At 31.8% G+C, this 18,131-nt stretch overlaps 1 protein-coding gene across 3 annotated transcripts in view; it reads right to left on the reverse strand.

Annotated features, from left to right (window-relative positions):
- Nucleotides 1–18,131, reverse strand: part of CDH19 (cadherin 19) — a 97,914-nt gene that overhangs the window by 12,146 nt on the left and 67,637 nt on the right. For all 3 annotated transcript variants that reach the window (XM_008979947.5, XM_002757317.6, XM_035271306.3), the window contains exon 9: nucleotides 13,559–13,680. In XM_008979947.5, the coding sequence (XP_008978195.4) occupies nucleotides 13,559–13,680 (122 nt within the window). The remainder of the gene's footprint in view (nucleotides 1–13,558; nucleotides 13,681–18,131) is intronic.

The raw sequence follows: 18,131 nt of genomic DNA on the forward strand, positions 1-18,131 counted from the left end.
TGGGAGAAAGGGAAACTTTTCTAGGGTAAGAGTACAGCCAATGAGCTAATACTTGAATAAAAATATGAATTGGTGAAAAAAGTGTGATCCTAAGCAAAGAATACCATGAAAAATTCATGAAGGCAAAGAGAGCAAATATTAGGTAGAAATATATTAAATTAATATTTTGTAAGTCAAAGATGACCAACTATTGGAAGTTTCATAAGTTTCAATTTAGCTATTTTATGAGACTATAATCATGATTTGACTTGAAAGATAATCAGGAAAATAAAGTAATCATTTGCCTGCTATTAATCATTATGCACTATATGTTTTTAAGAAAAAGAAATTGCACATGGGCCAGCTTACTAAAATATCATGCCAGATTAATTATCCTGAGTCAAAAATAAGCCCAACACTCACATTGACATTCGTCAAACTAAAAATATGGTTCTTATTAAACATGCAATTGATGGACAGGTAGTTTAAGATGCAACTCTTATACACAATGATTTAGAGCAAGCAATACATTTGTGTCTGTTTCCTCACCTTCATGGCAGATCACAATGAAACCCACTTCCAGAATTAGTCAATGAATAAATTGTCGAATAAGAATATAAACTATAAATTGCAACATGAACTTTAAGTCAATATACAAATACCAAGCATTAATTTATATACATTATCAATTTCCTTGAAATGCAGTTAATAAACAATGCTTCTCAATATAAAAATGTTAAACAAAAATTTACAGATGCAATAAATGAATACTTGGAAAGATTTTCTTAAATATCTGAGTTGCTTATTTAGTTATTCTAGGTAGGTATATGTGGTATCATACTAAAGATGCAAGTTGTCTCCTATTGCCAAGAAATTATTAACCAAAAATATGTATAAGACCATCACTTTTTATACTACTCTAATGAATAAATAATTTTAAATTACATGTTTTGACAAAATAAATCCATAAAACTAAAAAATATTGTTGAAACATCTGTTCAGAGACAAAATGCAAAATAATGCACTAATAGAATTAGAACCAACAAGAAAAATCTAGATTGTAGTATGCTTGTTTTCTTTCTTTGTTTAGCAAAATATTAGAAGAAAAATTTTGAAAAGCTCATTATAGCATAATATTTTAGATGTGTATAGAACTGGGATACTCTAAGTTTTCTAAAAGGACTTTTCACAAAGTTGCATTATATATATTAAAATGCCATAGACATCATAATTGTTTTGCCATTAAATTGTAGAAATCTATATAGTCAATAGAAAAATACACATTTCTAGATTTTTATCTCAATATGTATTTTCTAAGTTTCCTTTTTAAAGGTAATATTTCAAGTATGCTTTATAAAATTGACAGAAATTCAGCATGTATATGAAAAAAATATTAAATTGTAAAATATCTCATTTGTATCTTAAATGTATCCATTTAAGATGCATTTCATTAGTACTGACAGCATGCCAAGCAATCCTATGCCCTGGGGGTACAATGATGGATAAAGTCAGTCTCTGTCACCAATGTTCACATTCTAGTGGTATAGAAGACCAAGCAGAATTGCATACTTAAAAAGTACTGAGGGAGTGCAGAATACCTAAATTATATAATACAAGTTATAAACACCTAAAATACTTAATATTTAAACACTGTAGGGGGAGGTTAGAGAACCTGGTATTTATTCTGAATTTAGAAAGTCATACTGCAAAAGTGAGCAGGGGATACACTGTGGGTATATTAAAGAGTTTCAACTTCATACTGAGGGACACTCCCAGGTTCTAAGTTGGGAATGACATGATCATGACTTTTATTGGGATCTCATGGTTCCAGGGAAAGAACTGCATTTTAGAATGCTCCTTCTGAGGACATCCTTGGCGTAGGCCTGAAAATAGAGAATCTAGTCCACAAGCTATTATCACGATCCTAATGAGCAACTGCTTGCTAATCAAAATCTCTTTATGTGATATACAAAACAAAAACACAACAAAAAAACCCCTTACAATCTCAATTACAGAATGTGTTATTTTTAATGAGAAACAATATATAAATTACTGAACAGTGTTTATAAATTGAGGACGGTACAGTATGCTTCAAATACAGTTACAGCTCCTGAGTCCCAGAATTTGCCTAAGGGTATGCTGAGCTTCACATGATGTGACAAAAGTAATGTTTTTTCACCATTTTCAAGAGAGCTATATATGCTGCTCACTATTTTCCATTCAGTAAAATCTGACTCTACTGAAAACTGCATGACTACAGACTTACCTAATAAATATAATTGATTTATAAAACTGATATATTGCTGCATATGTGCTGTGAGATTGGATGAAGCAAAGTTTGATTTTACAGGAACATCCCTCTGCAGACCTGCTTAGGTGAGGTTCACTGTAGAAGAGGAGATAGGTCCCTATTAGGGTAGAAAGAATGATGGTAGAGAGAAATTGATATATTAAAGACATATGGAGGGTATGGGAACAACAGAACCTGATAATTGACTGGATATGGAGAATAAAAACTAGAATTAATTTTAAATGATGTTCACGTTAGTTTTCTTGCAAAACTTGATATTATAATAATTTTCTTAGGGATACTGAAAAAAGGGAAGGCTTAGGAGCAATTTTGGCATAACCATAGAACACTTGAGTTGTTTTCTCAGGTTAGTCGGACACATAGCTTAAAATAGAAAAATCAGACAGAAATACAGTTATTTGGATATGAACTGTAGCTGAGAGGAGGAAGTGGATGAAAGAAGAAATAATAGGTTCAGGAAAACTTTTGAACACAAAAGTTAAAGAAAGAGAACAGAACCATAGATCATAAAATGCAATCACTGAAATTTATGCAAAAGAAAATTTTTACATGAAGACAAGGTAAATGCCTTTAATTAGACAAAATATTGTTATGAGCAAATCTGAAAATTATCGATATTATACTTTGCCTCCAAAAAAGACATTTAATATCAGTCAAGATAATGGCACTCATTGATTTGAAAAATGATAACCTATTTGCACCAAATAGCAAAGGCAAATTACCCTGATGTCAGCTCATTTATTATATTAATATTTTGCAAATTGCTGAAAGTTCTCTTCTTCTTCTCATCCCCACCTCAGCCACGTACACATTAAGAACAAAACCCAAAATTCTGTTTACCCATATAGGTCTTTGAGTTAACATTTGATTTCCTCCAGAGTAGGGTGTGACTAATCTGGAATTTTTATTTTTTATGATTAATTTATTATCTATCCAAAGAAGATAGATATAAAACATGTTTTTACCTGTCATTTTCTCTAGCAGTTTGAGCCTGTGGAGAGTCATCTTCATAAAATAAAAATATGTATAAAATATTAAATATTCTGTTAATGATTTTAAGTATATGTGAAAATGATATTTTGAATATATTTTATCAAATAAACATTATTAAAATTAACTTTATCTGTGCTTTTTATGTTTTTAAATGAGGCTACAGGAAAATTTTAAATTGTATCATTTATTTGGAAGCATTGCATGACATAATCATATATTCAAATAATTGTTCTTCTTTTAAGTAACTTTATTTTATGTGTACTTTATATGTTGTATGAAATTCAGCTTCAGAACTCCAAGAAATAATAGTGTAAGAGAAGGCACTGATTTCTAATTACTGTTTTAAATGTATTAACTCATCAGTTTCAATATTAAAGTTTTGATTATTGATTGAGGACTGTAATATTTTATCACTATTATATGTATTATGTGTGCCTTTTGACCTGTTATATTTATTACCCAGAATTTAGGTTTAATTTTATCTAAGGGCTTCTTGGAATCAAATGAAAAGTTTATATATATAATTTTTATGTGTATCATTTCGTTCCTTTGACTTGATATGTAAAACATTTATAGATTTCAAAGCATTTTATTTTGTTAACTTTCTAAAATATTATTTTTAGAAAAGTTTAAGTAACATGAAAATTAATTGAAACTTTGAAACTCAATTTTACAAGTCTCTTGACCTAAAATATTTCTTAGAAGCCTCTCTGAAATATTCTCAGTAATATTAATTATAATTGTTTTAATCATTTTTCTATTTTTCTTACATTATTTTATTTTCTTTAATTCCAGTCTAATGACTTTAAAACAACCTCGTATTTTGAAATGATTATAGATCCAGAAGAAAATATAAAACTCATAGAGTCTCTCAAATACTTCTTTCAGCTAAACCAATGGTTACATTTTATGTATCTGTAGTACATTATTAATATCACATGTGTATGGTGACAAAACAAAAAAAATCAACCTCTATAATATGTTTAAAGTGGAATTCTTAATGTTCGTTTACTTTGTTTTTAATTTGACTCCCTTAAATATCTGATGAATGACATTATTAACCTGCTCCACCCTCATTGCCAACAGATGTTGACAATGTTGTTTCTCTGCCCTATCAAGTGTACATAGACACCTTATAGCTCATTCAGATCTCTTAGAAGAGAATGAACCCCATGTTAAGAACCTGTTTGACATGACCCTTAATTGTCATTGTTAATATTAACAAAACAACTTGTAACATAATCCTCTTCACCTACTTTCTTTTGTTTTTTTTTTTTTATCTTTGCCTTAGCAGATAGAGATTGTAGAACAGAAGTTGTATTATTATTTTTGAAATGGGGAGGTTGGTATTCAGCATGGTTAAGATATTATCATCTAATTGCAGAAGTGTGGATGAGTGACAGAGATCTTTTGCTATTGCACTATGTAATATTTTTGTTATTTTTTGCTTATTGTGTTTGATGTTTCTTTCTCAATAAGGGGAAATATATTCGTATTAATCCTTATGATTTCTATACATGTGATTTTTAGACAATAATCAAGAATACCAATCAGCCTATACAATGCCAGGAACTTAACACTAGAAAACAAATGTTTTTGCAATCCTCTCTAAAGAACCACTTTGCCTTTCAAAAACATGGGACAAAACAAAACCTAACAAAGAAATGAAAAACAAAGGACATGTACAGAATAGAAAACGAGAACAAAGATTATTTTGCAATCCGACTCATTTTTCTCAAAGGGTAAAAGAGGCAAATTCACAATGATGCACTCAGCTATCATTGGAAAGCTGTGTGCTATGTACTGCTTAAGAGTAAATGAGTAATGTGGTGCATAATTCCAGTCAAAAGAAAAATAGAGCAGTCTGAGTTATTGAACACCTATCTTTTTAAACTTCAGTCACACTGGGACCAAGAATGATAATTAGCTGGAAGAAAATAGCTTATCTTTTTAGTTTTCTAACACTGGAGCACAGCTAAGCAATCTTCAAAATATCCAAATAAATCCATCATGAACAAGTTCCGAATTATTCTTGGAGATCAGCAATTTGTTTTCAAAAGAGTAAAGAAAATATTGTATATAGTACAACATAGTTTTAAGATCTACATATCTTCATTGAACACATTTGGAAAATTTTATATTGTTTTAAAATTCTATATTTTGCCAACTCTAGCTATTTATAGATTTGCATAACAAAAAATAAACCAGGAAATTTCATGGACAACCTCATAATCACAACACAAACTTTAAAATAAGAACTTTCATAATTCAAATAATTTTTTGCTTTAATTATTTGTCAATAGAAGTCTTAAAGCCTGGTAATCTGATAACCTTGAAATTAAAATAAAGGTAATATGAGAAAACATTGCTCTTGCAGATTATTTATTGATTGTTATGTAATCTTACTGCCTTCAATTATGTTATTTCAAGATATTAATCTGGTTGTTTTATTAATCTAGGAGGTACTTTGAAAGACCGATTTTCTTTTTATTCGGTGTAGGGTGCTTTATTAGATAGTGTCTCAAAACACCCATTACTTTGGTTATTATTTTTAATAAAAATGATCTTTTACTCAAAATATATGCTTTCATTGTATATACATTTTTACATACTAGCTGGAATTGCTATACACACAAGTAATTCATCAAACCAATCTATGAATCCATTTACTAAAAATGTTCACTCCCTATGAATGTTAGTAATAAATAGAATGTGGTTTCTGAATTTGATAAATTTTTAAATGTTGATTTCTATGAATGCATATTATGGATAATAATTTGGGAAAGCTTCCATAGTACTCTTACCTTGGTGAAAACATTCAGATTGATAAATACATCATCTGTAAGGGATACAGAATGCTTGAAAACTTCTTCATTGGCAAAGTTACCCCTGGGGTTTGCATTAAATCATTTACTACATCAACACTGAGGAACTAACTTTTATAAAGATTGTTTCTTATCAACCAGCAAATACTCTTGCATACTGAGGACAGAATGACTTATTCAGGATTTTGCAAATAATTATCTTTTCACTTATCTCTTGTCTTCATTTCTGTTTGTTTGTTTTTGAGACATGTTCTTACTTTGCCACTCAGGCTAGAGTGCAATAATGCCATCATAGCTCATTGCAGCTTTGAACTCCTGGGCTCAAGTGATCTTCCTGCCTCAGCCTCCTTGGTAGCTGTGACTGCAGGCACGCATCACTGCATCCAACTAATTAAAAAAAATAAATTTATGGAGATGGGATTTCACTATGTGGCCCAGGCTGGTCTTGAACTCCTGGGCTTGAGCCATTCTCTTACCTCAGCCTCCCAAATTGCTGGTATAACAGGTGTGAGCCATCATGCCCTTCCTGCCTTTATTTTTAATTAAAATGTATTAGTCTGCCAAAAAGTTACAGGATTCATGTAGTTATTTGCAATAGAAAAGATTGTTAATGGTCTCCATACTTTCAAACATTTTAAAATATTTGCTTCCTTATTCTTTAAGTATATATTTTATATATATATATATATAAAATATATATATATATATTCTTCTTTTTGGTATTATTACTTTTTAATGTTTCATACTAATTCTAACACACGTAAGCTTAAAAAGTTCTGTACAGTTCCTAGGATTTATGTACTTATTAGACATACGAAATATTTTGGCCTTAAAAAAATAAATTACTTAATAACTTTCCATAGGGATATTTGGAAACTAGTGCTGAACTATATGTAAGATTGTTGTAATTTGAGAGAAAAAAATGTATTTACCTATAAATATTTGCAATAGTTAAACCCTCTGAAAAATCCTGTATGATACATTTTTCTAACAAACTTACTTATATTTATGCTTACTAAAAATAATTGAAAAAAAAAAAGAAAAATCACAGAAAAGACAAAATGAGATAAAATTTTCTTTAGTGCGGGCTTACTAAAAATAGAAGAGAAAGTGTAGGATTTTCTTGGACAGGTTTTCCGACTTTGTTTACTGACAATTCCATCTGTATTTTCTGCAATTCCTCACTGACAAATCACAGAAAATGACTGATTCCATATCTAGAACAGGAAATGTGAAAGGTCTGCCTCCATATCAGCCTGGGTCCAACAGAAGCAAAATCACATGATCATTTGAAAGGAGGTATTCTAATAGAATTGTAAGCTACTATATCAGAGCAACCGTTAAGATGTAAGAACTCTAAAGGGTATCCTGAGGCTCTGAGAAAATATCGGAGGACAGACAAACGTGAGAGGAAAGCCTTCTCCCTGGGACCAGCTTCAGCCATCCCGGAAGAGGTGCAGCTGCAGCATTCCCTATGGCAAAGACGGTCACAGATTGCTTGGGTTCACATTCTAGCCCACACTCCTCAGGAAGGCAGAAACAACCCTCCACGGTACCAATGGGCTAGAGGATAAAATTGCAGGATGTGGCGCACACTGCATTGCCAGGCCTGGAACACACTCTGTTTACAATGGGGTCTCAAGGCAGTTGTCAAGAGCCCAGGCTGGAGTGGTTGGATTACCAAGTGCCTGTGCATTTGGTACTTTAGGGTCCGTATGTGTGTGTCTGGGCAAAGCACCGCGCAAATCCCCGAACATCCAGACAGCTGACCATGCAGCCAGACAAAGGGAAAAGCAGATTCCACACACTGGAACCAAGAAGTGAAGTCTTCCTCCTGCAATGTTTATCCACCGCCCTCTACTGACAAGGCTCAACCTTGCACTCACTGGAAAGGAGAAAAGATGGGGGGAGGGGGGTGGCGGAGGGTAGAAAGTGAGGAGGGGGCGAGAAGGTGGGCAATCCCTGTGCACAGCGCAGGACCTTGCTAAGCAGGTACTGAGGCATTAATGTGCACCAAGAAGCAATAAATTGATCAGTGGCAGAGCCCAGAATATATTGCTGTACCAGAAACCATGTAAGCAATCAAAGACTAATATGTTGTCTAAAGTACACAGACTGACATGATTGTGTCAGGATCTATTTTTCTAAACATTCTTTGTTCTTTTTGTAATTCATTTCGTGATGTCGATAGCATGCTTTTTTCTTTTTCTTTTTAACGTGTGTGTGTGTGTGTGTGTGTGCACTCATGCATGGGCACATGTAAATATTTTTCAAGAGAATTATTGTGCTGCTGCTTTGGAACATTGAAGAAGCCTGGTCCTTTTTAAAAAAAATAGTGTGGATAATGAATACAAAGTTTCACTTAGACAAGAAAAGCAAGTTTAAAAGATTGATCTTATATAGGTAATAACAGTTAACTGTGGTTAATAACAACATACTGTATTATTCAAAATTGCTCAGAATGGATTTTAAGTATTCTCTTCACAAAAAAACAAGTATGTGGGTAATGGATATGTTAATTAACTTGATTTAGCCATTTCACAATGAGTGTGTGTGTGTTTGTGCATATTTATAAGCATCATCATGCACCATAAATATGTACTGTTTGTATTTGTTAATTTAAAAATGTTAAAAAATAAATAAAGAATATCCTAGGGAAGTGGAAAGAGTGAACTACATTTTGGGTTTCTTAATAGAAACAAATCCACGCCAAGTCTATCATCCTTATCATCCTAAGCACATACTCTCCTTACAGATTTTGGTATTAAGAAGCTTTTTATTTCTTACCACCACTCTCTTAATTTCATGGCCTTCATGTTTTATTCTGCCCCAATTTTATTTTAAGCAATTCGTTTTCAGAAATTTCAGGCTGAGGTCGTATCAAAAGAAGGTGCCACGTTTCTCTTTACTGTCATTTCCTCATTCCAAGGTGGAGAGGTGTCAAAGTAGTTTTGTAGTTTGTTCGTGCCACCAAGTTGCCTGCTTGATTTTATCTTGGCTTAATCCAGAATTTACATTATTTAGTTTATCGGACACATATATTTCACAATTTGTGTTCTAATGGTGTAGACACTTTCTCATTTTGGTGATTAACTGTTCCTTATGTTTAAACATTTCCTCTATTTACTTCTAAATAGAATGTTCTTAGGAGTTTCCTTATCACAACCATTTAATATTCTTGTTAAGATTATGGTGAACCTAATAAAATAAATTTTGCTACCCTTTGTAATAATTTCTAAAAACTACTTATATAGATATATCAAATTAAGATAATTATGGTTCGCAAGTAAACCATTTCAATTACATGCATTATGCTTTATTACCTTTGAAAGCAAACATTTTCTTAGAGATTGCTTCATTGGTTTTCGTGTTCATATATTAATATTTCACTTTAGGAATGAGTAAGAGATTGACAGCACTTTAAAAACTTTTTAGCGGCACTTTGGGAGGCATATATTAATGTTACGTGTTTGGTTTTAATTGTATTAACCAAAACCTACCCAGTGAATTTCAAATCAGAAATCTGAACCCAAGTCAATTCAACTCTGTGATCAACATTGGAGGAAATATGACAGTCTTGTGCTTGTGATAGCCATAATTCCTGAATTATTAAAACAAGGCATCTCAATATATAAGAAAGTATCTACCATAATGTTATATACGTTGACAGCACTCAAACCATGTGTCCACTGATTTCAATTTGTAAACTGTAATGTATGTAGCAGGGTGAGAGGAAATTGCTGGCTTCTCCTTGGACTTCAGTGGAGGAACTGTATCATTCTTTCCGAGGCTTATAGAACTGATACAGACTTCCAGATAGTGACATCTGCAAGTCTCCGAAAGAATTATTTCACAATGTATGACATTCATCCTTAAGGGAAATTGTAAAATAGGGCTCACCAATGTGCCTTATTATGAGTATGAGCAGTGCATGTCCCAGGAAGGGGTTTGGGACCAGTCAAATTGACCTTCCTTTTATTTTTGCCCAGAAATAGAATTCTTTCTGAATAAACAGAAAATTCTCTTTTTCGTATTTTTAATTGTGTGTATAATCTAAAGAGAGCCAGTCTTTATGATTAGCATGGAATATGTAGTTAAAATCACTATCATTCTTGGAGACAAACATAAATTTTAATTCTGGCTTAGATATTTATACACTACATAATGCTGAGAAAGTTACCTAAGTTACCTAAACTTTTGAAGTATAGTATACATATATGTATTTTATTTCACACCCTTTTTCATAAAGCTGTACATTTATACTTTAAGCAGGGCACAAGAAAGCACTATGCCATTACATCCAATAGACATTTCTCTTCCTCAGTGGGGTTTAAGACTGAGAATACTTTTACAGCACATTGCAGTAAACATTAGCATTTGAATTTCCTTTCGATCAGTTCTACTTATCTGTAGACACTGATATTTCACTTTTGTGGTTGTTCTAGAGGTCCTTCAAAGAACAAATAGCCATTAGCTTATTATTTATTTATTTATGAGACGGAGTCCTGTACTATCACCCAGGCTGGCATGCAGTGGCGTGATCTCAGCTCACTACAATGTCCGCCTCCTGGGTTCAAGAAATTCTCTTGCCTCAGCCTCTCGAGTAGCTGGGACTACAGGTATACGCCACCATGCCCGGCTAATTTTTTTGTATTTTTAGTAGAGATAAGGTTTCACCATGTTGACGAGGATGGTCTCCATCTCCTGACCTCGTGATCCACCCACCTTGGCTTCCCAAAGTGCTGGATTACCAGCATGAACCACCGCGCACAGTCAATTATTAAGTTAGTTTATATTGAAAAAATTCTATCTTCAATGACTATATGGGTCTGTAGAAACTTCTATAAATCTAGAATACATTATGGTAACTTAGTGACATGGTGGTTTTGAATGCCTGGAATATTGTCAAGATACTTGTCTTAAATATTTTCATGATAATTCATCATCTGAGGAATTATTTTATCACTGCTCATAAATTTTTTTGAAATATATATTTAAAAGACATGTAACTTAAAAGTTTGTGTGATGAAAGCTTGTGTGAAGAATGAAAATAATGAAACAAATCTTCACTATTCATCTATTTTTGTATAAATAAAAAATACGATTTACTCTTTTGAACTATATACCCATATAATTAGTGTTGTCATATTTCTTTACTTTTTTATATTTACAAAAAAATGTAAAATTTATTTTTCAGGTTTCATGTGAAATATATTTTTTCTGAAAGCATATGAATTGAGTACTTTTTATATTATAATCACTATATGTGCATACATATGTAACTATGGAATCAAATCACTAAGAATCCCTGCTGTCATAAATCTAGTAATTTATTGAGGAAAATGCAAAAATATTATATAGAACTTTGTTCGGGTAAAATAGTTACCACATGGGACATTTACAGAAATAGGTGCATAGAAGATGAAATAAATTATGCCTATTTTTTAAAAAAGTTTGAAAATAAATTATCTAATCAATGGATAATCTAACTACATTTATATTGTATTTATATGTACACTTCATATGTACATAAAATGAATGAAATAATTTACTGTACTAGTCTTACTCAAAATATAAAATATAAGATGCTAATCATACTCAAAATATAAAATACAATAATAATAAATATAAACCATAATTTTACCTCTAATTCTAGAAATATGTTTGATCCAATATGTAAATTTAATATATATTAATTAGAATATTATAAGATACATCATTTCAAAAATTATTTGTATTTTAAGAAACTGATGTGCCACATTTAAAGTATCATTTGTTAGATTTACACGTTATTATTTAAATTCGCTTGTTATATTTGTCAATATGTCTAAGTAACCAGATGTTTCTGAAATGCTTGGGAACATCAGATATGTCCAATTTCTAAGTACATAATAAACTTATGGTATCAAGTTTGAAGAAAAATATCTAAGCCTAATTTCTGCAGGAACCATGGTTCCCAGTTTATGTGCATTCTGCTTTTGTGATCTCTTCTACCCTACGCTGTGTGTCCATACAATTCTAAAATAGTTCAATTTTGGTTCTAGGGAAACTGCAACACAGTAGAGAAATTTTTATATCCACCTTTACTTTCCCCAAATCCTTGGGTTCTAACCCATTAGAAATGAATGCTTTAATTTTTTTAAGTCATTTGTATGTTTATAACAATTCTATTACTGTTTTCAAAACATTTTAGGGGATATTTATAGGCAAGATTTGATCATTATTTCCAGTGAAAACATTTTAAAAAATACACATAGCTTAATGAAATTTACAATCATTTCAAGAACTATTAACAATTTTCACTATGTTACAGTTTAATAATCAGTAACAGTTAAGATACACCTGTTTCTTAAGATATGCCTATTTGCTAGCATAGCAGGAAATTGAAGATCAAACATAACTTTGGCTACTACCATTTATTTATAGAAAAATGTAATTTCCACTTTTGTAAAATCCAAATGTTCCCTGAGTAGCTTTGTTGATAAATTCAAGGCTACTTAGAATAACTGAGTTGATAGTGTCTGTAAACTTATTTAGTACTATGAACACTAGACTGTAAAATTTTTGACATTAGTGGCCATTTTTCTAAAGAAAACCAATGGTATTTAATAATCTTTTATGTACTCTAAGAAACCTGATAATTATGTTAGTTAATTATGTACTGGAGCTGAGAAGTACATAAATAACATCCTAATTTCAATATCAAATTTTACAAATAAAAAAGTGAGCAGCAGATAAGAAAGTGTGTGAAATAAATTGTGAAGTAATAATGTATTTCAAAATGAGTATGTTCTTGTGTGTACATATCTAGTAATTCATATAAAACTGAGTTTTATGTGTTGCTATATCTGATGTATGATTAAAGACTACAAAAAAAATTGTAAAATATTTTTCCTCCATATATTTATGTTTATATCTCATTTTACCTGTACCTGAACTAGGAGTAAGAAAAAAAATGGGATTATTTAAACTACACAATCGAAAGTTTTTTCTTTATTATATTAGCAAAATATAAATGAACTACTGAATAATAAATATACTATAAAGGCAAACTACTGAATCACTATTGTTAGCAGATTTTTTAAAACATTTGAAGAATTGTAAAGTACAAAACGTGAAATTTGCATGTTTTTAAAAATTAAAACAAAATATTATCATATGGAGCTCACAACATAAAAGCATGTAATGAATATAATTAGACTAAAGTTACTTTTCTTGATGTTTCAAAATAAGATGAATGCATGACCAAAATTATTATATATTATGAAGTTTAATAGATATAATTCATACTTATTGAATATAATATAATACAGAATTACAATAAGTATATAAAGTATAAATATTAAATGTTAATAATATATAATATATAAAATATTGTAAAATATATGAATTACATGTTATGAAAAAATGATATATTGTTTGAATTTTGTAATTTATAATGAGTCCTTACCTGACCAGAGCCTGCATTTTCACAAACATAAGTCTCATAGTATTGAGAGAACTCAGGAGCATGATCATTGATATTGAGAACTTGCACATACACAGGGATTGAAGAGATCTGTTCTATATTGTCTGCAATTTGAATATATACAGTTTAACAATTTATTATATTATATTTTTGTAATAACATATTTTTATATATTATATATATTTAAACATATACAATTTTAAAATTTAAAATATTTTAATACTATTTTTAGAAGATAAGTCATTAAAATTATATTAGAGGCTCTGTGGTATATTTTTATTTTACTTGAAAACAGTTATCTGAGGACAGGATATCTACATGATTCACATATTTATCAACAATACAGCCTAGAAAAAAAAATTCTGTGCTCAGTATATCCAAACCAAGCAATATTTACTGGGTCCATTTTACCTGCCATGGGCTGTAATAGGTGATGAGAAAAAAGTAGTAAAAACATATGTGTACAGATAGCTTGCAAGAGTCCAGGAACTAAAGTTTTGTATTAATTTATTGCATCTTGATCAACACATGGATTATCCTTTCCAATTTTACTGATGAAAACATTGATAAACCATTTAGTTTAAAAAACTACAGTTAAATTACTTCTGTAAGATTATAGCTGCAGTGCTGTAACAAAAATAGCAATCAATTCTGTGAACCACTGAAATTTATAGAGTGTAGCTTTTAAAAACAAAGAATTAAAAAATCTATATTTTGAAGTAACATAGTTGTAATAAAATATATGTAAAGTTTCTATATAAACATTGAGTTGTGAAGATTTTCTAAGTGAGCCATGGAATCCAAAAAACATAATGAAAAAATATTGTGGTTAAAACATTTAAATCTTTCAAATTGATATAAAAAAGACATTTCAGAAAAAAATATGTAAACTAGAAATTCACAGGAGAGAAAATTCAATTTATCTTATAGCAGACTTTCTCACTGCCATTGCTATTAATACTCTAGACTGGATGATTCTCAGTTGTGGAGGATTCTGTGGATTGTAGGATGCTTAGTGGTGTCCCTGACCTCCATTCCCCAATTGTCTGCAGCATCCCTCCCACTCCAGTGTGTCAAACCAAACTGTGTTTAGACATTGTCAATGTGCCCTGGTCAACGTTAGGGGCAGAAGTGTTGGGCCAAGTGGCCTGCAGCTGACACATTGTGCCATCATGATGTTCACACAGCCTCTCACCACAGGTAAGAAGAATGGTGGTTTAGTCCATGCCATTTGTGTCACATGTGATAAAACAGTACCCAGTGATGGCAGAATGCTGAAAAATAACAGTGTAAACCAACTGTAGTAATGGATAATAAAATATAAACTGCTCACATCTGTGACCTAATCTGTTAAAATGAAGATAAAGTCTAAGGAATAAGTATACTAGAAAATGATCCAGTTAAATACATTCCAGAGTTATTTGCATGGCATCCAAATTATTATAAACAACTCAAATGTACAACAGAAAAGAATTGGGGAAAATAAATTACAACCAAACTATGACATTATGTGGATTTATTAAAAACGTGTGAATCCTTGGAGGGCGGAGGTTGCAGTGAGCTGAGACAGTGCCACTGCACTCCAGCCTGGGCTAATAGAGTGTGACTCCATCTCAAAAAAATTTTTTTCTTAATGTTATGTAGGTTATATGGTCTTTGTTGCAGCTCTTCAGCTCTAATGTTGTAGTGAGAAAGCAGTCATAGACAATATGTAAATGAATGATTGTGGCTGTGTTCTAATAAAACTTTTTTTTGCGAAAGAAAAAAAAAAAAAAAACAAACGTGTGAATCTAGCCAGGCATAGTGACTCGCACCTCTAAATTCCAGCACGTTGGAAGGCCAAGGTAGGAGGATCACTTGAGCTGAGGAGTTCAAGAGCAGCCTGAGCAACATTGTAGGACCTCATCTTTACTAAAATTCCAAAAAATTAGCTGTGTTTGTAGTGTACATTGTAGTCGCAGTTACTTGAGAGGCTGAGGTGGGAGAATTTCTTGAGCAGGGGGCTGTGGCCACGATAGTGGTCAACTCCTTAACCTCCGGTGATCCACCCACCCTGGCCTCCCAAAGGGGTATGGGTTATTGATTCTTTACTTTGTCTATGTGTTTTTATTTAAAATATATGTGCTATTTGTAATGGTAATTGAAAGAACAATACAAATTAAAGATTAGAGACCTGATTCTTTTTGTTGAAAACAAGGGAAATATTTTTCCCTTTCTTCCTTTTCTCAGAGCCTTCATAAACACACACACACACACACACACACACACACACACAGAGAGAGAGAGAGAGAGAGAGAGAGAGAGAGAGAGAGAGAGAGAGAGAGAGAGTGAGAGAGAGAGAAAGCGAAAGCATTGTAGTTGTAAGTTCTTTGTCTCTTTGAAGTGTATGGAAATCTTTTAAAAGTTCAGTAAGTTTGTTGCAAGCTTTGGCATCCAGGATTGCATTTCTCAAGTAATGGTGGCCATCTCTTTGAAATGTAATCTTCAATGTATACAGTATCCCTATATCCTAGATTTGTGGAAGGAGAGGAAACTAATTTTAGCAACCATCTTGTTCTAAGATGTAGAACTACCTCTTGTCATCAAGACAGGAAAAGTTAAGTTGTCCTTTGGATAAAACCAATTAGCAAACGAAGGTGGTCACTTGAACTATCCAGTGAATATAGAATGAATTCTATATATGGTGTTAGCCTTCATACTTGAACGTCTAGATAACATTTACTTGAGAAATGTATATAATGGATTGAACTGCTTGACTACATAAAATGATGAGATTTCTTTCCATCTTGGCCATCTCTTCAGTTTCCTATGATGCACACCATATTGTGTTTTAATGTTTTCCAGTAATAAAATTTTTCTCTCTGTTCTACCTTTGTGGAGAGGTTTTCTGGGCTGGGATGAGATTTTGCTTGTAATTATATTTTCCCAAAAAGAATAGTTCCAATTAAGATAGAAATTGTAATTTTCAATTAATGAAAAATTGAATTTGTAAGATTTATTACACACACACACATTCATGCCTTTTAGGAAATATGGAAACCATTAGTATTTATCATTTTGAGACTCTTCTCTATTGTGTGACATTTAGGTTGAAAATAGATTAATGGAACATTTGAAAATAAAATATATTTCTAATGATTTCAAGAAGAAATTAATCAGAAATTAAAGTTTAAATTGTTATTGTTTTTACATATACATCGTCATAGAATATTTTTGCTTAAATAAGTTGTATAATGTAATTCACTTGTAAATAAACTGAAGGAAAATGAATGAGAAATTCATTTAAAGTTTTTAATCTTTGTGTTACTAAACTTTTCTTGAAATTAAGTTCAAATTAAATCTTTGGTATTATATATAAAACCTCACAGCTGCACTTTAAAAGAGTTGGTAGTTTATTCATTTAGCTGGCATACTGATAAATAGTATTGTGCTTAATTTAGGAAGCTTTCCAGAAAAGAGACTATGCACAATGAACTTCATTTGCTGGAAAAAAAAATGTTAAAATGGAACATCTCTTTCCTATAATCGGTATAATTGTCGTGAAAGCTTTTCAAGGTAGTTAACAAATGGAGCTAGGTGCTTTTTAAAACCGTTTTATGTAATGCCCTGTTTTCCACTGGTCAGTTTGTTTATATTGCTATGGAAGCTTAAAAGGTCAAATCTAATTATTTTTGGTTCAGTATTGATTCATTGGCAGTAAAAAAATGGCACTTACACATATTTTTCCCATATAGATATAAAATGGGATTCATGATGTAGAATTTTTTAAAATATTAGAGAAAATGAAAATTTGTTATCCAGTGTTACAAAAGCTCGTTGCAACCAGTTTTTCCTTAAAATTAAAAAAAAATTGTTCTCAGAAATATGCAATGAATAAAACCTGCATTAAAAAACAACAACAACAGCAACAACAAAAAAAAAAACTCTGGGCCAGGCGCGGTGGCTCACGCCTGCAATCCCAGCACTTTGGGAGGCCGAGGCGGGTGGATCACGAGGTCAAGAGATCGAGACCATCCTGGTCAACATGGTGAAACCCCGTCTCTACTAAAAAAAAAAAAAATACAAAAAATTAGCTGGGCATGGTGGCACGTGCCTGTAATCCCAGCTCCTCGGGAGGCTGAGGCAGGAGAATTGCCTGAACCCAGGAGGCGGAGGTTGCAGTGAGCCGAGATCGCGCCATTGCACTCCAGCCTGGGTAACAAGAGCAAAACTCCGTCTCAAAAAACAAAACAAAACAAAACAAAACACAAAAACCCTCTGTGTTTTCTGACCTGAGAAGCCTTGACATTTCCTCTGTGGCAACAGACATTTATTCCATTGTAACATTTGCTTTCTTTTACTGTTTAGTTAACTGAAACTTTGAAAACCCAGATTCAAGTTGTCCTACAGTGTTTCTGTAGAACTTTTTATTGTATCTCAGAAAGTATGCGGATATGCTTTTCACTCCGCCATATCAGGTGCCATCTGTCTAACAAACGAAGGAAAAGTGAAATAGATGCTTCCCATTTTAACAAAGAGTGAAGGAAGGGAACATGATTATAAAATTCTACGTGAA

This window comes from Callithrix jacchus, chromosome 13 (genome assembly GCF_049354715.1).
Source record: "Callithrix jacchus isolate 240 chromosome 13, calJac240_pri, whole genome shotgun sequence".
Lineage (NCBI taxonomy): Eukaryota > Metazoa > Chordata > Mammalia > Primates > Cebidae > Callithrix > Callithrix jacchus.